The sequence below is a fragment of the Camponotus floridanus genome, unplaced genomic scaffold (genome assembly GCF_003227725.1).
Source record: "Camponotus floridanus strain SB8 unplaced genomic scaffold, Cflo_v7.5 scaffold362, whole genome shotgun sequence".
In the NCBI taxonomy this organism is placed as follows: domain Eukaryota; kingdom Metazoa; phylum Arthropoda; class Insecta; order Hymenoptera; family Formicidae; genus Camponotus; species Camponotus floridanus.
Window position 1 is genome coordinate 32,031 of NW_020229506.1, and position 22,513 is coordinate 54,543.

Sequence of the window (22,513 nt, forward strand, 5' to 3'; positions counted from 1 at the left end):
ATTAAATAACATAAAAAATGCATGTATTACAAGCTATCTCGAGAACCTTATTGATGAAAAAGATACCGATTATTCGCTATGGAAGCTAAACGCATTAGATGTTCTATCCTTAGTGCTTCACCAATTAAGAAAAACAATAATGCTTGGACAAAAAGTAACCAGGAATAGGCCGACGTTCACGCGGATCATCTGGAAAAAGTGTTTGAATCGCACCCAAGATAGACAGCAAAAGAAAAACTCATCGTTAGGGACTGCGATAATGATATACCTATAACTCTAGTATCAAGGAGGTTTGGGAAATCATCAAGTGCCTAGATACAAAAAAAGCTTCCAGCCATGATCTAATCACAGCACAAATGCTGAAAGAGCTACCTTTCTGCGGAATAATGAAACTAACACATCTATTCAATGCCTCGTTCAGGCTGTGGTATGTCCCTAGGCAATGGAAAGTAGCTGAACTCGTCACTATCCCAAAGCCTGGTAAACCACCTGAGGAAGTTACGTCCTACAGACCAATCTCCTTGCTGCCGATCATCTCCAAAGCATACGAAAAACTTTTATTGAATCAGTTTAACTTATTCTTGCTCATCAATTTGGTTTTCGCGATAAACATTCTACGATAGACTAAGTACATCGGATAACCCGGGATATTGAGAAGGCGCTGGCAGAAAATAAGGGTCTGTTCAGCCATCTTCTTGTTGCACAAGCCTTTGACAAAATATGACATAAAGGGCTTGAGCACAAGCTTCGAATGTACCACAGCATACAGCCTACTGCTAAAATCCTATATCTCAGACAGATGCTTTCGTGTTCGCTACGAGAATGCATACTCTTAGAAAAATTACAGCTGATGTCCCGCAAGGCAGTGTTCTGGGATCAACCTTGTATCTGCTTTATACTGATATACCAAAATACAAAGGCACTAAGATAGCCTTTGCAGATGACACTTCAATATTAACAGTTGGAATTAACACACGATACGCCACTAATAAATTACAAAGTGCCGTTAATAAGATCATAGATTGGCTAAACAGTGGCATATTAAATTAAATGGAAGTAAAAGAAATCACAGCACATTAACTTCACTAACAAGCGGGAGTTTCCACTCTCAATTACCATCAATCAACAGCGCATTTCGTATGCTAACATAGTAAAGTATTTTGGTATGACTCTTGATGCTAAGCTCAGCTGGAAGGAGCATATCCTGATCAAGATAAAGCAACTCAAAACTATCAAAAGAAAATTATTTTGGATAATCGGACGGTAATCCAAACTGTCTATCCATAACAAACTCATGCTCTATAAGTAAATTATGAAACCTGTATGGACCTATGGTATACAGCTTTGGGGCTGTAGCAAAGTGTCAAATATCAATAAGATTCAAATTTTTTAAAACAAAGTACTAAGAGAGATTGTTAATGCCCATTGATACATACGTAACTCTGATATTAGAAGTGATATTCAACATTACTACTGTTGAAGAAGAAATAACAATGGTTGCTAAGAGCCACGAATCACGCCTAGTAAGTCATCAAAACACTGAAGTAGTACGGCTATTAAATACTAGGGGACAATTGAGACGACTCAAGAGAACTAAGCCTACCGACTTGTTCCAGTAAAGAATCAAAGAATATAAAATATATACGTCATACCAGTGATGGTAGGCCGGGTGACTTTTTCGCGCATGTGCCGCGAACGCGGCGTTAACGAAGTATCTAGTAGAAGCAAAAGGTGTGTCACTGATTGCCCTTAAATAAATTTCTGAAAGAAAATTTTTAAAAAATTTTTACGAGCGACCAACAGCACACTTTCATTTCACTAATCACTTTTCTCCCTGTACTTTAAAATACTATAACATTCACTCGGGACTCAGGACTTCTTTCCAACCTCAGCTTGCCCGCCAAAACTTCAGCGCCCATAATCCGTTATCTGATACACCGTTGCTTTCCTATGATTACTACTGCGCATGCGCGAAAAAGTCGCCCGGCCTACCATCACTGCGTCATACGTGCTAAGTGGATATAAATTAAGAATAGTGTATGTTCATCGCTGAGATGACAAGCATACTGAATCTCGTACACCTTCAAAGGAAAATCATAAAACGATCATGCATGACTGGCTTGATTGTAGGATGCCAATTGGCATACTTAAAAAAAAAATTAATCTAAAAATGCCATGCAACAGAAATTCTTAAGAAAGTTTGATGTAATAATAAAAATTTTTATTCACAAAGCAATGTAATTATTTATCTCGAAAGTAATTCAAAAATTGTATATTTTATAAATTTTACTAAGATTCTATATTTAATTCTAAAATATTAATATGTTAAATAAATAGCTTTTAAAATAAGCGTCTTAAGATTTTATAAAAAGATCAAACAACACAAAAGATTAAAGAATCAATATAAGAAAACATATTGCATCAATTTGTCATTAATTAATTAGTTAATTAAAATTCCTTATACGTTGTGCACATAGACACACATACATACATACATATACATATACAAGATACATACATATACATATATAAGATTGTGTGTGTGTGTGTGTGTGTGTGTGTGTGTGTGTGTGTGTGTGTGTGTGTGTGTGTGTGTGTGTGTGTGTGTGTGTGTGTGTGTGTGTGTGTGTGTGTGTGTGTGTGTGTGTGTGTGTGTGTGTGTGTGTGTGTGTGTGTGTGTGTGTGTGTGTGTGTGTGTGTGTGTGTGTGTGTGTGTGTGTGTGTGTGTGTGTGTGTGTGTGTGTGTGTGTGTGTGTGTGTGTGTGTGTGTGTGTGTGTGTGTGTGTGTGTGTGTGTGTGTGTGTGTGTGTGTGTGTGTGTGTGTGTGTGTGTGTGTGTGTGTGTGTGTGTGTGTGTGTGTGTGTGTGTGTGTGTGTGTGTGTGTGTGTGTGTGTGTGTGTGTGTGTGTGTGTGTGTGTGTGTGTGTGTTTTGTGTGTGTGTGTTGTGTGTGTGTGTGTGTGTGTGTGTACAGGGTTTTATTTTAATTTCCGCAGACAAATATTTCGGAAAATAATGAAAATTCGAAAAAAATATTTCAGACAAAAGTTGTATGGTTTCCAGGGAAACATAACATGGTGCCATTAGTTTGACCTAAAAGAGTCAGTCTGAAGGTCACGTGAAAATCACCTCCAACTTTTTAAACGCAACATTCTATATACTTTTACATATTCTTGTAGCTTGCCTCAAGAGCTTTTCAAAACGCTATAATTAAACATTTTTTCATTAAGTACTTTCCAAGTTATGAGGCTTAAAATAATTTTTCAATTTTACATAAACAATAAAATATCTAGTAAAATATTCATTTTTCGATTATCTTACCTTAATACTTTTATGTACAAAATAATGAGAGGAATCAATTGGTGTAAAGAAAAAACATAGTTGTTTTTAAAAAAAATATGTAATTGTTAATTGCAAATTATATATTTCTTCCTTAAAAATAACTGTTTTTTATTTACACCAATTGATTCCTTTCATTATTTTGTACATAAAAGTATTAAGGTAAGATAATCGAAAAATGAATATTTTACTAGATATTTTATGATTTATGTAAAATTAAGAAATAATTTTAAGTCTCATAACTCGAAAAGTACTTAATAAAGAAATACTTCATTACACTGTTTTGAAAAGCTCGAGATGAGCTGCAAGAATATGTAATAAAAAGTAGGCAGTTCTATTTATAAAAAATTGAAGGTGACCTTCACGTGACCTTCAGATGACTCTTCGAGGTCACACTAATGGTACCATCTTATGTCCCCCTCGAAACCATACAACTTTTGTCTAAAACATTTTTTCGAATTTTCATTATTTTCCGAAATATTTGCTTAGAGAGATTAAAATAACACACTGTATATACAGGTATCAGGAAAATTTCGCAGTCCCAAAGTGTGAAGATACATTGGCTCAAATTAAAAAGGAAAGTCCTATACTATTTTGCGATATTCGCAATAATTAACGAAAAATTAATTAAAGAAGATCGGTTAATGCGCGTGGCGGCGAAGACGGTCTCACTGTAACCTTATACTAGGGGTGCGTTCCGATTTACCTATGTAACGCATAGACTGCATTACTGTTGCGCAGCGCTTCGAAATCCTTCCGTTTTATCAATGCGCATGAAGCGCTTTAATTCGGAACGATGTCTGCACATTCTATGTGCTAATACGATTTAAAAATGGTAAAATAGTAAAAAAAATAAATAAAAATAGAACAAAATAATAAATACAAATAAAATAAAAAAATAAATAATAAATATAAATATAAATAAATAATAATAGATATAAACATAAATAAATATTAATAATAATAAATATAAATATAAGTAAATAATAAATATAAATAAAATAAAATAATAAAATAATAAATCGAAGTAAAATAATATATTAATATTAGCTTGGTTTGCTTTCTAAATATCATTTTTATTTAAAAACAAAGTTATTATTTCATTAGTCTCTTCAATTAAAATTGGAAATTCATATAATTGTTGTTTTTTCGTCGTTACAAAAAATCTGTTATCAGTTATTGCGTTCCGAATTACACATGAAACGCATAGATCGCATAAACACATCAACACATCAACTGCCTCAAATCGAGAGTAGAAGCAGTCTATGTGCGAGTCGCGAGTCGCGTGTCGCGGATTCGTCGCGGAAGACGCGGAGGGGGTATGGACCCCCTGCGAGGATCGTATAAATACAGTCATGGGCAATATCGTGTAGCTGCGAAAAGACACACAGAATTGAATCCGAATCGAGCAAGACATCCGCTGCCGTAATACTTCGAGTAGCTCAGAGGCTGTACGAAACTGGCAGTGTCTTTTTAAACAAACACGACACTGGGAGACATCGCGATGTAAGAAATGTACGAAATACGGAGTAAGTTCTGCGTGCTTTCGAGAATAATCCCGAATAAAGTATTCGGGTGATTGCTCGAGAACACAATTTATCTTATGCAACTGTACAAAGAATATTAAAAGAGGAAAAGTTGCATCCATTTCATTATACTCGCGTGCAACATTTGCGAGCAGAAGATTCACACAAGATGAACGTTTTGTGAAAATTTTCTACGAAAAATGGATCAAAATCCTAGATTTCCTTCTTATATAATATTCAGCGATGAATCGTTTTTTACACAAGAAGGAATTTTTAATACACACAATATGCATTTTTGGAGCGAAGAAAATCCCAGAGTCACGCGACAAAGAAATTTCCAAGTTCGCTGGAAGATGAATTTGTGGGCTGGAATAATGGGAACTCACATACTTGGTCCAGTTATTCTGCCAGATATTTTAACAGGCCAAACATACGTAGAATTTTTAAGAGATAATCTGCCGGAATTTTTAAAAGAAATTCCATTATTAGACAGAAACAAGATTGTTTTTCAACAAGACGTGATGGACCACACAACGCCAGAGTTGTAACAAATTATTTAAACGAGTAATTTCCTGGACGTTGGATGGATCGATATGGCCCGATACGGTGGCCTGCAAGATCTTCGGATTTCAACCCTCTCGATTTTTTTAATGGGGATATTGTAAGGAAATAATTTACAAAACGCTTCCCGAAGATGTCGACGAATTAGATACACGATTATGACATGCTATTTGGGCCATCGAAGACAAAATGATGGAGAACGTCCAAAATAATTTACTGAAACGCATGAGAGCATGCATTAGAATGGATGGTGCTCATTTCGAGCACCTATTATAAATCTTATTTAAATCCGCTCTTTTCAAAACGATCAAAGATAATTTGCTCTTTTCAGAGCGACCAACATATTTTTACATGGAACATTTTGCTTGCAAAAAGGAGACAAAGCAAAATTAATATTAGTAAATTATTTTAAAAAACCGAATAATATTACAGATTTATTTAAATCCGCTCTTCTCAGAGCGACCAAAGATAATCCGCTCTTTTCTGAGCGACTAACATATTTTTACATGGAACATTTCGCTTGCAAAAAGGAGATAAAGCAAAATAAATATTAATAAATTATTTACACAAACCGAATAGAATACTACAGATTTTGGATTTTCTAAACTATCGCATTCACAATGCGGAAGCTGCAGCTGATTATAAGACACACGGTAGCGCGTAATGCTATACGTTTATGTTTGGCAGCGCTAGAGGTGCTAGTACTAACCTGACCTGCTTGTCATCGGTCGCTTTGAGTATATAGACATGGAGGAGGAATGCCAGCACCGAAAGTGTATCCAAAGTCTGTGCGAGAGAGAAAAGTATAGAATGATACTCGTCCTCTTTGCGCATGCGTCAAATACATTATGAATGCTATAAGTTACAATGGCTGATTGCGTTCCGTAAAGTGCATATGCGCTCACTTTCTACAGTAAACGTAACGTTTATTGTAGAAAAATACGCGCATATGAGCTTTACGGAATCCAAATAATGTGTATCTCAGCTGAAATGAGTAACAGATGCCAAAGCATTATAAATGGCATTATATTAGAATATAAATATATTTGTATAATATATAAAGTGCATTATTTTAGTTTAGTAGAATGGTAAACGGATTATTATATTAGGATGATAAAGGGATAAATAAATTTTAATATATACAATTTAATATATAAGACAATTTTTATTGATGATTAAAATGGATTAATTTTGTAAACTCACGTCTAATATATTTTTTGTGTATGAAATCCGTAGCTGCTTCAGATAGTAAATTCTTTTGTTTTAAATGTTTAATTAAACCTTTCATCGTCGTGACATGAGCGATTAATCTATTTCGAGCTTGCTGCAGAGTTTTTATTTTTTGTTTTTGTTGTATAATAGTCCATTTTACAAATTGCAAAGCCCTTCGGGCTTTCCTTGGCGTACCTAAATGTGGTGTTCTGATTTCATTAACGAAACGAGGATTGTGTATAATCTTTGTAGATGTTTGCCAGTTTGAGCACAAGGTAACTTCATCTTCTATAGGTGTAGATGATCTATTATTGATATCTTCTAACAGTCTTTCAGCTTTTGTAGTCAAGTCTAGTGTTTCAGTATGAGTCACACACAAAGATGATATAGCCTTCGGAGATGATACATTGTAATGGATGTTTTCCTTATCAGTAGCAATATATTTCTGTATTATGCTATACACACGCACACGCACACGCACACGCACACGCACACGCGCGCGCGCGCGCGCGCACACACACACACACACACACACACTGATTGTTACACTCATCGTGTGCAGCAATCAGCTGATCGCGTCGAGTGCCCCACATGATCGCTTGCATCGGACAGTGAATTCCGCCGTCCCTGTCTATCTCTATTCGTTCCGTAATTTGAAAACTATTTTTTTTAATAATTTAAAAACTAAGCCTCGTAGAAAATTTTGATAAAGGGAAAATCGTCTTAGAATTAATTCAAGAATTTGACACTTTAAAGAGTAACGCTTGTTCGAAATCACCCTGTATATCGTGCATAAAAGTTGTCTCCAAATGTCATGTATTACGTAAGGGGGACAAATGATCATGTGATGTGATCACGTGATGATATCATCTAGTATGGCTGATGCACCACATGGATACATGCGAATAAATGAAAAGAATATTTATAAAATACGACTTTTAATTTTAGTTAGTTCTCGATACATTAAAATAAGATTACATTCCTATGCTAAATATTATTTATATGAAATTCTCAAACCTTGTAGAAAAAGATTTCAATTAACAAAACAAATTTTATTTTACAGAGAATAAACAACTTTTTTAATTTTAATTCATTCTCGATACATTAAAATAAGATTACAGTCTTATGTCAAATGTTATTTACAAGAAATTCTCAAACTTTGTAGAAAAAAGTTTCAATTAACAAAACATTTTATTTTATAGAGAATAATGTGTAAAACATCTTTAATAAAATTATTATTTTTTTACTAAACTTATATTTATTTTATTTCCCTATTAACAAGTTTTACTTCTATTATAGAATATTATGTATATAAAATTGAGATATAATTAAATTTACATAAAAAATGTAAATATAAAATTTATAAAATAAACAAAATTTAATAAAGTAAACAATTTAATAAAGTAAACATAAAATTTAGAATATACTTAAAAAATTTTTTTCTTACGATTCGATCATCATTTTATGTAGTAAAATAAATAATAAATAAATAAATAATTATTTTATATATTTTTAATTTATTTCTCACAAATTTTTATTCTTTAAACTATTTTCCATTTTTCATAAGATAAATATGTAGGTATTTATTTATAATAATTTACTATATAATTTACTATATATATATATATATATATATATATATATATATATAATCAAAAAAGACTGAAAAACATATTATTTATGAATATTATTCGAATGTATAGAATAAATTGCGTGTACCGGTACGTGCAAATATATATATATATATATATATATATATATATATATATATATATATAATATATATATAGATGCTGTGAGTACCTGCTGGCACACGTATATACGTATGCATATATTCTCCTTTGCGTCTCATGCATGCGCAAGAATTCTGTACATACTTTTCAGAACCATGTATTTCAGTGGAGTTAGCAGTCTAGTGTATATATAGATGTCTGTGCTATCAAAGCGCTACCAATGTGCGTATTGATCAAATCGGAATGATTTTCTATACAGTCTACGCGCTTCATGCGTAATTCGGAACGCACCCTAGGCGAAGGAGTCGTGAATCCAGGCCTCACTCACCACTCCTTCTCCACTTACCGCTTCGTCGCGCGCCTGGTATAAGATTACAGTGAGATGACTTTTGTCACCACGCGCTTTTACTCACGCAGATTGGCTGATCTTCTTTAATTAATTTTTCGTTAATTATTGCGAATATTGCAAAATAGTATAGGATGCTTTCCTTCTTAATTTGAACAAATCTACCTTCACACTTCGGGACTGTAAAAAATTTCCTGACACTCTGTATATATAAAATATAAAATATAAAAATAATAGCGTTAAATAATAACGTTAAAATTTTGATTACTTAATAATTTTTAATAAAATTTTATATTTCTACATTAAATATTTTTTGCGATAAAAAGTTAGTTTAACAAATTAAAGAATATTAGTAACATATATTCTTACTGACATTCTTCCTCGCCACGACGTGGGATGAAGAACGGTCTGCAGTTGCAAAGTTTTTGCATGTCATGAATCTTGCAATCGACGATACAATCACTGTAAGTATAGATTTTGCCAAATGTATGTTCATTGTGTATCTCTTCCGAGAAAATGCAATTGCGTTGATTTACAGGGAAATTTTTGATAATGTTAGTGCTGAAAAAAGATGTAGCGGTTACATCTATGTACGTTTCGGTGAGAGGCATTGCGAGTACTTCTGTGACACCACCGCTGGATACATCCGCATAATCGGTAGGATTAAACACGATAATCTGCAAAATATAATAAAGATCTATTTCTCTATCTATTTTATTAAATTTTTATTTGTCTTTCTCTCTCTCTCTCTCTCTCTCTTTCTAATTTGTGTATTCTAGTAAATTTTTTTGATAGAATACTTGATATAATAAATTATGATGAGAAATGCAATTGCAAATTATAGGAGGTATAATAATACTAAATAGTATCATTTTTGTTATGTTTGCTAACGAAATACTCGAGAATATTTGGTTTCTCGGATAATATCCGATTTCCTATTTGGTATTATTTGGTTAGATTAAATAGGACGTCATTGAATTATATTCAGATGATCGTTAGAGTTTAATGTGAGAATAATTCATTCAAAACATTTATACATAAGATTTACTCGTAACATATTAATATAAACATTATATACAATGTGTTTTTTTATTCAATCACATTTTTTTGGAAGAATTTCACAATTTCTAGAACGTTAGATTGCATATTCTTTTTACACTATGCTATGCAAAGAGACATTATAATTTATGTAATATACTGATTTATTTCTGTATTAATTATTTAATATGTCACTGATATTTCTTAAAATGCTATAATGAAGTCATGCTATTTCTTGCTGCACTTGTATGTAATTATAAAAATATTTCGATGTTTATTACTAAAGTGCAAAAGCAAACCTCGAAAAGTTTGTATTAATATAAAAAATTAATTAATTGAAAATATAAAAAATAGCTTGTTTTAGTTATTTTGAAATTTTTAAGGTATGTTAATGTTTTCAAAATATTTATATCAGATATTTTAAAAAGATATTTTATACATAAGTCTGGCATGTTGTAAATCAAATCTCCTTAAATTAACTAATAGCAAACACATAATCAGTTGATATTAAATTTGATTTTTGATTTTTATTTATAGAGAGAAATATGTACACATATTTTTAATTTAAAAAAATTATTTAATAAAATATTTATAGAATGACACATGTATCAAGCTATATATTATGATAATTATAGATAATAATTATTTATATATGATTTATTTGATATAAAGAGACTAAGACTTATATAAAGTTCAATTTTGATGTAAAAACATTTGATTTTGATTATATATATATAATTGCTATATATTTAACATTAATCAAAATAAAATTGAAAATAATAGATAATCTTTTATGATTTAAAAAAAAAGAATATATATATAAATTTATAATAATCATGCTTATTGAAATATTCTTTTAAAGAATCTAGTTGATCTTGCGATGCAGCTAAATTTCAATAGAAAATATACGACAAAAATAATATTTTTTAGCACGTAACGGAAAATATGAATTCTTTATAAAGGGCCGTTATAATCTAACAACAGACTACACTGTAAATATGAAGTGAAGGACGCGCGCGATTATATCGTACTGCTAATGACTTTTGCGAGTTTTTTATCGCTTTGCATTATGGGAGAATGAAGCACAAGTGGCTTATAATGACATAGTAAGTATGGAAAACGTTCAAGGCACAATGTAGCTACTAGATTATCTTTATTACAAGAATAGATTTGATAAATACCATAATTTAATTGAAATATATTGAATGCATATGATATATATTTTATATTTTTTAATTAATTATTTCTTAATTAATATGCAAAATTGTTATATTCTGTATCAAACATTATAATGATTAAAAAATTACTTGTCTAAAAATGATATTGAAAAAAGTTCGTTTATAATGTATGGAGTATATTAAATCTCTTGCACTTTTTTGCTAACTAAATTAATTTTTTAAATTAATTTCTTGAAGTTGGTATATAATTTAATATTTATATTTAATATTTATATTAATATTTTATAAATTATAATTTAATAATTTTTTTATTAAATGTTTTTATCTCAATATCTTTATTATCATCCAAGTGTAGTATTTATAATCAAATTAATCAATTCTATTATCTATTATAATCTTAATATCAGCTTGATTAAGTACAATTTTGCAATAGCTTGAAAATAAATAAAGAATAAGATTTTACAATCTACTTCTTTTCATTTTTCCTTTTATAGATTTGTATAAATATAACACTGATATATTATTTCATAACAATAGCTTTATTCTTGAAACTAATTAATCGTTAGACAATTACCATGCATAATGAGTGAGCTATTATTTACCAATTATGTGTATCAAATGTATTCAAAACATGAATATATTTTATGATACTTTGATGTAAAATCGAACATTAACGCTACTTTGGTATGATAAAACACTGAGAGAATAAATCTTCATTTCGCTCGATTAACCCCTTTTCATATTCAACACTTGTGGTAATAACTCGTTATAAGTTAAATATGGTTCGTTTTCGCAGTTCACATAGATGAAGATATTTTCAGATAATTTCACAAGAGATTTTTTAAATTATACGTATATTAGATTTGTGTGCAGAAAACTAAAAATATTCTTAATTTGATTTTGCGAAATAATATAATATTTAGACTATATACATATATATATATATATATATATATATATATATGTGTGTATTACTTTTTAAATATTCAAATGTAATTTTAAAAGTTAATTAAGAATAATTTGAAAAAATTATTCTACAAAAATTTATTTGATACATACAAAAAAATTAAGTTTCTACAATTTAATAGAATTACCATAAATTAATTTGTGAAATTCTTCTGTAATTATTTTAAATAACAATAGTTTATGACAAAATTTTTACATCAATAATAAAAACATGTTAATCCAATTAAGTGAAATATTTTGTAATAATTGTGTAGTTTCTTACAATGTGAACTAAACAAAATTATTTTTTTGGTTAATTAAAAAAGAATAAATTTGCCAGAAATTTGCTAGCGATTTTAATCTCGCATGAGTAATGAATAAATTTATTTTTATAGCAGATTTATTTTTAACGAAAATGAAATCATTCTGGCAAATGTCAAATATTAAAAGTCACTATTTGGTTTTCTCGATAATTGGTCTTTTTAAATGATATTTGAAACCGCTTTTACTTGCCTTCCAACCCTCAACAGGCATTATGGGATAAAAATAATCATCCAAAAATGGATCCAGTACGACTGTTAGACCGTGTTCTATCCCAAGATCTTCTACTTTATGTGTATAACTCATGTTCGCTTTAAACATATCATTCAATCTGTTAACAGAAGATAATCATAGCTATTAAATTTTTAAGAAGTTAAAGCTTATATTTAATAGCGTTATAGATTTTTAAACTAAATAATCCTTATTCATTTTTCATAAAAAAAGCATTAAATTGATCTATATTTCTCATTATTTGTTTATTATGAATTACTCATATAAAGTAATTAAAATATGTAAGTCTTTTTATTCAACGCGAAAAACTACGCTTGTATTTGCAATATTAATATTCTGTAACATACAAAATATACTTTACCATTAGAAAGTTTGTGTATGTGAATAAATTGATAAAATATAAACAACATATGTTATATTTTATTATTATTGTTTCGCAGCGATACATTCTAAATATCAAACAAAATATATATAACTAAGCTTTTTTAATGCCTCAATAGTAACAAAGTTGCTGATTAATTTGATAGATATTGGCAAATATATACTTTATAAAATAGATAACTTGTATTTCTTAATTAATTTCAATAAAAATTTAATTCGTTAATTTTTTTTATATTGCACTGGCCGATAAAGGAATGTAACTACATTATTGATATACAAAAAAAAAATAAATTAGAAGGACACATGAAACATTTTATAAAGGTCAGGTCGTGGCATTTAATTCTTGCAATATGTCATGTATGTATAAAGAAAATTAAAATAAATGGCAGTACCATTTTTCTGCGATACAATCGATAAACTGCGATCTAATCGACCAACATCATGGGCAATTTATTAAAAGTAATGTAGTTTGCATTATAAATCAATTTGCGACGTACTACTTTTAAATATATAATTAAAAATTGTATATGTGTGTGTGTGTCTATACACATAATTATTTAAAATAACTATTTTTAAATATATATATATATATATATATATTTTTTTTTTTCATAATAATATATTTACTCTAAAAGTTAAGATATAATAAATGAAATAAGAACATTTTCATATTATACGCTATAGTAGATTTAGGGAATGTGTTAACTAGTACACTAGTCTAGTAAGCGGTTAAACTACTGCATGTTGTCTATTCTAAAGACATGGGATACTCACGTGGGAATGTCGTCGCTTTCACGTATGTAATTAAAGGTGCAACAGAATCCGTCTTGCGTCTTGCGAAATTCGAAAAGTGTTGAGCAGTTTCTGTAGGTCCCGTGCAGTTTACACTTCAGTAGCATCGTCATGCATTGCGGTGTCAGCTGGAAAATTTAAGCGTACAACACATGAATTGCCGACAACAACTCGTACGACAGAAACAACAATCGGCACGCGAAGTATCATGCATATAACGTTTTAATTGATTTCCACGAGAAACCTCTGCATTTAATGTGTACGTACAACTATATCCCATGAAATGAATAAAATATTGCAATCGCTTTCGTATATAAATGATTTTTATTTTTTAGAATCAAAAGTTGAATTAAAAGTAGAATTAAAAGTTGAATTTATGTGGGCAGTACTTAAATAAAAAAATCGAATGTAATCATGCTTTTTAAGAAATTATCTAATTATCTTCGACAAGTTTGAATTCAATTATTATATTTTCCATCATTATATTATTTAACAGTAAAATTTAAAAAATATGAAATTATTAGTTATTTAATTACAAGAGAGTTATAAAAAAAAGAAATTTTGTAGATAGAATTTTAATGTGTCGAATTTGAAATATAATATTAATTTTGTATACGTACATTTTTCATTACATTGGTAACGTCATAAAACCCGTTGTAATAAGTCGTTAAAAGTTGATCGATTTCCTTATCACGATTTTCTTCCATGACGAAATTGGAAGCATAAAGATTGCCTAATTGCTTCAGCAAGTTGAGGATTTCATCCATTGACATTTTTGTGACGTTTGATTTAAAACTAAGTTCAGAAAAAATCACGTATGTTTTAAACAAAGATATCATGTAATGTAGTCAAAGATATTTTTAATAAGTGCACGATAATATCTAAGCATATCCTTTATATATGTACGCGACCATAATAACTCGCACAACACTTCCCTAGTAAACTTATTTAATCAACAGCTTAATAAGTACATATAACGGATGATATTTAATGGCGTCATAAAAATTTACTTATGCATACCATTCTCTCCATCCATCAACACGAGAAGCTTGTATAATTTTCTAAGCATTAATCTAATGTACATTAAAATAATGTAATTGTATTTTAATGCTTATTGTTTCGCAGGAATTTTTAATTACATTGTTTAGAAAACAATGGAGACTATTTTGAACTTATTATAATAAATGACAAATAAATTCTACTCCAAATTTTTGTATAAAATATTTTTGGCACCTAAAACTTCCAAGTGCAAATTCTCGAAAAATATTTATTTAAATAAAAAAAAAGAGAAAGAGAGTTGTACCAAGAATCAAAAGACTTTTAAAATAATATACCACTTGACTTCTATTGCCATTTAAGATTTTTGAAGAGGTAGCTACCCCGATGAAAAGGATGAAAAAATTTCGTTGCATTTAATGTACTTAAATGTTCTTCTCGAAAACACAATTGACGTTTTTTGACATTTTTTGCAAAAAATAGTCAATCATAAAATAAACAGGCGAAAAGTTTTAAAATGAACACCCTGTATATACCACTCTATACAGAGTGGTTTAAAAGTCTGAAAACGGTCAATTATCTTCAAAAATAATGGTCCTGTGGGAAAATGTTTCAGACAAAAGTTGTAAGATTTTAAGTGATACATTACACAGTAATATTACTATGACCTTGAAGAGTATTGTTAAGATTACGTGAAGGTCATCTTAAATTTCTTAAATAGAACCCCCCATTTTTAATTACATATTCTTATAACATACCTCGAGAGCTTTTCAAAACACTATAAAAAAGTACTTTTCCGAGTTATAAGACCTGAAATCATTTCTTAATTTTACATAAACCATAAAATATCTAGAAAAATGTTCATTTTTCCATTATCTTTTCGATTTTCTTATCTTAATACTTTTATGTACAAAATAATGAGAAGAATCAATTGGTGTAAAGAAAGCACATAATTGTTTCGAGGAAAAAAATATGTAATTTGCAATTAACAATTACATATTTTTTCTAAAATTTGTGAAAACTAATAATTATAGTGTTTTGGAAAGCTTTCGAGATAAGCTACAAGAATATGTAATAAAAAATAGGGGTTTCTGTTTAAGAAATTGAAGGTGATTTTGACGTGACCTTAACAACATTCTTCAAGGTTATAGTCATATTACTGTGTAATGCGTCACTTAAAACCCTACAACTTTTGTCTGAAACATTTTTCCACAGGACCACTATTTTCGAAAATAATTGACCGTTTCCACTTTTAAACCACCCTGTATGCATATTTGTACATACAGGGTCCCGAAACTAACGCTTGATATTTTAAAGGCAGATTCTCTGGTCAATTTAAAAACGATTTTTCCTCAGCGAAAATGTCGAGGGAGATCATTATTTTTTGCATATTCCCAATTTTTGTCATCATGTATCTTTCTAACTAAGTCTTAAATTAAAATTCTATTAAAGTAAACTCTACCAAAAATTAACTAAAGAATGTAACTTTATTAATATTTTATTCCCATAAGGCTTAGTTTGCGAAAAACTCTTTATTTTCAATCAATTATAACTCGAAAACTATTAGTGCCTCGACATTTTCGTTGAGGAAAAATCGTTTTTAAGTTGACCAGAGAATCTGCCTTTAAAATATCAAGCGATAGTTGTGTATAAAAGACGTGTGTATAGATGACACTGCACTTGCAACTTTTTGTTTATGTCATTTATTTTATCGCAACATATATATATGCCGCATATATGTACGTATAAAAGAATACTAAATATATTAAAAATATGCTGGATAGAGTATTGTAAGTAACATAGTGTATAATAGTAAACTATAGTAAATAATACTGTGAAAATAATAACGAGCGTTTGTTACAAATGTATAAACAACACATTTGGTAAGAATAAAATAGTATTAATCGATGCGTAAACGAGGTGGAAACTTTCACGTTGAAAGTTCACCTACGAAACTTCACGAAGGTTTCGGTTCCGAATCAACGATTCTGGAAATGTCTCTTCCATTACGGAGACGAAAGTTTGCGGGTGGCTACGATGTAGCGTCGCGCGAAACGGCTGGATTTTGGGACATTAACGCCCTATTAAATGAGCCGTAACCACGCTGATTCTACGCTCTCCATCAATGCGCAATGCATCGATCGGTTCTCGTTGCGTTCCAAGTGCGCGGCATCGAATTAACGATAATCGGCGTGCCAATTGACTCGGGACATCGTAAAAAGCAGAGTAGAATCCGATGTGTTGAACGGTCAATTAAGCTTCCCGTATATATCGCACGTCAACCGTGGCAAATTAATCCTATCCCAATCGAAACTCTCTATAGGAATATCACCATGGTTCGTGAACTCATCCTCAATCATGAATTCGCACCTATCGACCACGAATTCACATCAATTGTTACATAATCATCTATAGTGAGAATATATATCCATCAATTACGTGTTATTGCAATGTGTTTTTATAATCCTCTGGATAACATAGTCAATATTTGTTGTTGATTAATTAATAAGAATTAGTATTGCTAATTAATTCTTATTACAAAAATTTTTAATATTTTTAATATAAATGCCATAATTTTTTCAAGAATTTATGTGAAAGCATTTAACCCTTTTCGTCCCAAATGTCCATAATTTTTTCTCAACTTTTGACGCTGTAACTTTTGACCTGAACGTCGTTGAAAAGAATTGAAAAAAGACATTTCTTATAGTTTGAAACCTCCTCTTTTAAATGCCGTGATCAGAATCAGCCTACGAATTGACGGAAAAAAAGTTATAACTGTTTTTTTTTTAAAATGTCAATTTTTTCGACGCCGTTTCGCAAAAATCCTATATTTTGACAACGAAAAAGTTCCTGACCATCGCAAAATATCGTAATCACGTATTTTTCACATGTCCTTTCTTATCCCGTTGGAAGTTTTTTGAAAAACAAAATGTCGGCTTCAAGATGGCGCTGACAATACAGAATTCCGCATTTTTTTGCACAAATGTCGATTATTTTTCCGTTTCGCACCTATGACTGAAAACTTGATGAAATTGAATGAAAGAGTGGGAATTATCATTTGTGAATACCTAACCTCAAAATGACTCACTCCTAACCTCAAATTAGTTAGATATTATGTTTCCATCTTGAAGTCGCCATTTTGTTTTTCAAAAAAATTCTAACGGGATAAGAAAGGGCATGTAAAAAATATGCGATTATGATATTTTGCGATGGTCAGGAATAACTTTTTCATTGTCAAAATATAGGATTTTTGCGAAATGGCGTCGAAAAAATTGAAATTTTTTTAAAAAAAACAGTTATAACTTTTTTCCGTCAATTTGTAGGCTGATTCTGATCACGGCATTCGAAAGAGGAGGTTTTAAACTATAAAAAATGTTTTTTTTCAATTATTTTCAACGACGTTCAGGTCAAAAGTTACAGCGTCGAAAGTTGAGAAGAAATTATGGACATTTGGGACAAAAAGAGTTAAGGAGTCCGACAATCACATTAAACTTAGGTTAATACAATTAATAATAATGCATAATGTAATATTGATAGGGCATCGTCGACACTGTCAAATATTTATATGATCTCTTTTATGCTGACGTAATCTGAAAGTAATTCACGCGATCAAACCGATATTTGGGATATTTGCGGATACGTGCTTGGGACTCGCATTGCACCGATAACTATTGATCGTTTTAACGCGCATAGAGAAAATGATATGCGTTAAATAGCTGATGTAACTTTGAGTAATTCAGATCGGTCATGCAATTGGTACAATTGATACAATTTATTGTTAGCAACATCATATTTACATGCATTTAAAATGTTAGTGTGGACTGGGGCATGTGCATCACTATTTCGCCTTTACTCATGCGAATACATTTATTGTTTAATGTACGCGAATTGCGATTTACGTTTATTTAGTATATAAAATTGCTCACATGTCGGTCGCCAATTCCATCGCGGATCGTCGACTTATCCTATTAACGGGACAAATGGCGATTGCTGGAAATTCATCAGTGTGTTTTTTATCAACAGTGCAGTAGGATGGAAAAATTGGAAAAAATATTGAACGACAAAAAATATTGTCTTTTCTCTCAAAATATAAAAATTTTTTCCATTTATAAATAAAATGTTATTTAAAAAAACTTTTCTCGTTTTACTTAATATTGTTGACTTACATTGTATAGTACGTAACAACAAAAATAAAACATTTCTTATTTTAGGGAAGACTTATGTTTGTATATAAGAAAATAAAGAAATGACAATGCAAGATGTTTTTATCATTGATAGATGTTTTCGTCAATAATCAAACTAATTTTTTTGATATTTATTTAATTATTTTCTTTCGTTCTTGTTTTTATTTTTTTATCTTTCATTTTTCAAAACTTTCACTTGATATAAAGTAAAATTTTGATAGTTTTGTAAATTGTTACAATTATAAAATTTTAAGTAACATTTTTCAGGCAGCTATTTATTTAAAGGAAAATAATACTAATCTTCTTTTATATAAAAAGATATTTTTATCAATCGTAATCATAACAGAAATAAATTATGGCTCATATACTAGCTTATATCAAAATAATTATTATAATTATGGTTACATCAGAAAGTAAATAAATCTTCATAACTAAATATTGTACGTAAATTTCAGAAAGTTGCTTAATCTCCATACCTGGGAAGTTTAAATCGATAGTACCATAACTATCCGAATCCATAGAAGTCAGGATAGGCGACGTCACAAATTCTTTATAGGAAATATAAACCATACATATCAGACCAGCTGTAATTACGCAATGTATTATGACCCATAAAACTCTGAAAAATTTTAAAATTAAAATTAAAATTAAAAAATTTTAATCAAATAAATATTTTAATCAAATATATATTTATTGAAAATAATAGTTGCCCCAATTCTATATTATATATACGACATTTTTAAACCTGCAATCGTAATAGTTTCATTCATTTTTAAAGTAATTTAATACATGCGAAAAACAAGATTGCGAATCTGTGTGATACGAATTAGCATCGAGTCGAGCAATTACACAGGCCTGTAAAAAAGGGGGTCAAAATTTCTTTTTAAGATGCAATAGTGATTTTTGACGTAATTTTGTGGGCTGAATCCGAATCTGGCCGTCGAATTTGCGTAGCAAATCGTTAGGTTTTTGAGTTATTTGTAGTTAAATAGTCCAAAAATCGCTATTTTGGCCAATTTCATGAATTTATTGTGAGTAAACCAAATTTTTTGAAATATTTCTGTCAATGGCATCGTATAGTACTCACCTTCATCTTTTGAATCCACTTTTGATTACCCCTCTCGCCGCACGATTTTTTTTCGCTTAAATATACAAGTTATAAGATTGGTCATGCATAGGGATCTAATAAGCCATTCTAAATCAATCGTGCCACCTCTTTATTTCACTACGAATCAAAATTAGGATAAAAATATATATTTTTAAACCGTCTGTCACTTTTTGAAATTAAAAATGGCGCATCCAATATGGCGAATAGAATCATAATAAAAAGGCATAAAGTTTAGAAAAATTTATCAAAATGTAACAACTGTATTAGATATTTCTTTACAATACTATTTTGGACAACCGAATCTGACATATGTCAGTCTTTTCAACTTTCAACATCATGGAACTACCATATTGATTTATTGTCTATATAAATTTTCTTTAACATAAATTTCTTACAACGTCATACTTATATATCTCAGCGAAGAAAAATCGTGCGGCGGTAATCGAAAGTGGATTTGAAAGGCGAAAGTGAGTATTATACGATGCCATTGGCAGAAATATTTCAAAAAATTTGATTTCCTCGCAATAAATTCATAAAATTGGCCAAAATAGCGATTTTTAAGCCATTCAATTACAAATTACCCAAAAACGTGACGTGCTATGCAAATTCGGCGGCCAGATTCGAATTCAGCTCACAAAATTTCATCGGAAATCACTATTGCATCTTAAAAAGAAAAACCTCGCAGGCCTCTGTTATTTATTCTCGTTCGTATCGTAACGCGTTCATTACCGTATTCACACGGCGCTATTAACGTCACGTATGACGCGTAAGGTTACATTAAATCAACCAGCGTCGCCACATCGCGACGTGACTCTACCGTTTTGCGGAATATTATACTTTTTTTCTTTTTTCCTCTTTTGCATCCGCTCGTTCGTTTTATTCGCGAAACAGGGTCATGATTTGTGGACGACCTGATTTGTGCGGTTCGCTATGAATTCAAGAATCCCTACTCCGCCATACCGTTAATCTCTCCGTGAAACGAGGATACGCTCGTTATACCGCGTAACTTTAATCATATGTTGCGCTTACGCGCGAACCGATGTAATGTACGAGTCCGTAGCGTCTCGCGGCTAATCCGCGAGCATAGTCTGCGCGAACCGCTTTTATCAATGCTTTGATAAAGGGCAGATAATCGTATTAACGTGCCGAGCTTACGAGCGTGCGAGTTTACACCGCCAAATGAGTAAATAACATCCGAATAAATCCCGCTCGAGGAAAGTTTCATTGTACAAAGGTTACCTTTATCGGATACAAAAACCCGCTATATCACATATAATTCAGCACATTTTCTCTTTTTCTTTAAAGCTGTAAATAAAATAAAGAAGAAACTAAATTCTATTCGGTGAATAAGTTAATAAAGAAAATAAAGAATTAAATTGAAATGGAAGTTAGATAAATATGTATAAAAATATAGGAAAAATAAGACAAAATAAAATATTTTCTGCAAGAAAATGATACAGAGAGAGAGAGAGAGGGAGAGAGGTATATTATATAAATTCTCTAAATATAAGTTTTTCTCTTACAGTATATTTTAGATACATTAATTTAATAATAATAATATTTAGAGTTAATTTTCGCGAAAAAGTTCTTATACATTATTAAATTTTAATTTAATGATAATTATATCAATTTATAAGCACAATAAAAATATTATATAATTTATAAATATATAATTTATTTATACTCATTTAAAAATTTTATATATATTTTGAGATTTTTCTATATATATACACAAAATTCGATAATTGTATTATAAATAAATATAATTTTAAATGTGACGCGTTACCTTTCAAACCAACTTTTTTGAGGATCAGCGAGATATTTTAAACTGCTTAAACTGGAATACTGACAATATAACTTCAGATATTTTAATATAACTTTAAAACTCCGGAATTTTATCGGTGGTCTCTGCAAGTCTTTTGATTTCCATGCTTGTGTAACATTCTTTTTACGTTTAATTTGATCTTTCTTGGCCCACATTGTAAGTCACTCTTTTTAAATTACATAATCCAGAAATTAATAAACTTTAATCTAAAATAAATAATTATTTATACTATTATATATCATTTAATTTATTGCATACTTTATATTGAAAGTTTATAAGTATGTGTCTACATTATCCATCTAAAAATTAAACTCAAAATGTAGAAGAATTGAAAACGGAAAAAAGATAATTATAATGAAAAATTAGTAACATATGTATATTTGTATATTTGTATTAACAATGTATATTTGAAATTTTTATATGAACATCTATAAACAGAAATATGTTGCTTTTAAAAAAATTTAAACTCAATCTGGCTTTATCTTTACAAATTTATATAAAATCGATAATATATTTAAGAAATATTAAGTGATACTATAACGTTTCATCTTAAACCTCAAAATTATAATTAAAATTCCCCAGATAATATACCCATCTTATTTATTTTTCTCTCGAGTAATTGTTCTATAATATATGCACCTATCTTATCCTGTTAATTAAGTTTTACCTTCAAAGACAGCGATTTAATAAGAAATTTAATTACAGAGGTGTTATTAAACACTTCCGCGTTTAACCCACACCCGAAATTATATCAAATAATTATCGCTTTAAATTTTGTAGAGCAAAAACAATTTTAAAG

General features: G+C 30.0%; 1 protein-coding gene across 1 annotated transcript; it reads right to left on the minus strand.

Moving 5' to 3' along the window:
* Positions 1-1,243: 1,243 nt before the first annotated feature.
* Positions 1,244-21,869, minus strand: LOC112638759 (sodium channel protein Nach-like). Its single transcript, XM_025410972.1, has 9 exons — positions 21,676-21,869; positions 19,258-19,400; positions 18,524-18,587; positions 14,222-14,396; positions 13,584-13,729; positions 12,390-12,528; positions 9,089-9,392; positions 6,628-6,987; positions 1,244-1,350 (listed from the first exon to the last, which is right to left on the minus strand). The coding sequence occupies exons 1-9, from the start codon at positions 21,867-21,869 to the stop codon at positions 1,244-1,246; spliced, it is 1,632 nt and encodes a 543-aa protein (XP_025266757.1).
* Between the last annotated feature and the right edge of the window lie 644 nt (positions 21,870-22,513).

What these genes read in the sequence shown, in the direction of transcription:
- LOC112638759 (XM_025410972.1), bottom strand. Translation starts at nt 21,869, where the DNA reads ATGTGGGCCAAGAAAGATCAAATTAAACGTAAAAAGAATGTTACACAA. An exon ending in ATGGAATTGGCGACCGACAT is followed by an intron (nt 14,397 to 18,523) that starts GTGAGCAATTTT and finishes TTCTGAACTTAG; the next exon opens with TTTTAAATCAAACGTCACAA. An exon ending in GAAAGCGACGACATTCCCAC is followed by an intron (nt 12,529 to 13,583) that starts GTGAGTATCCCA and finishes TTCTGTTAACAG; the next exon opens with ATTGAATGATATGTTTAAAG.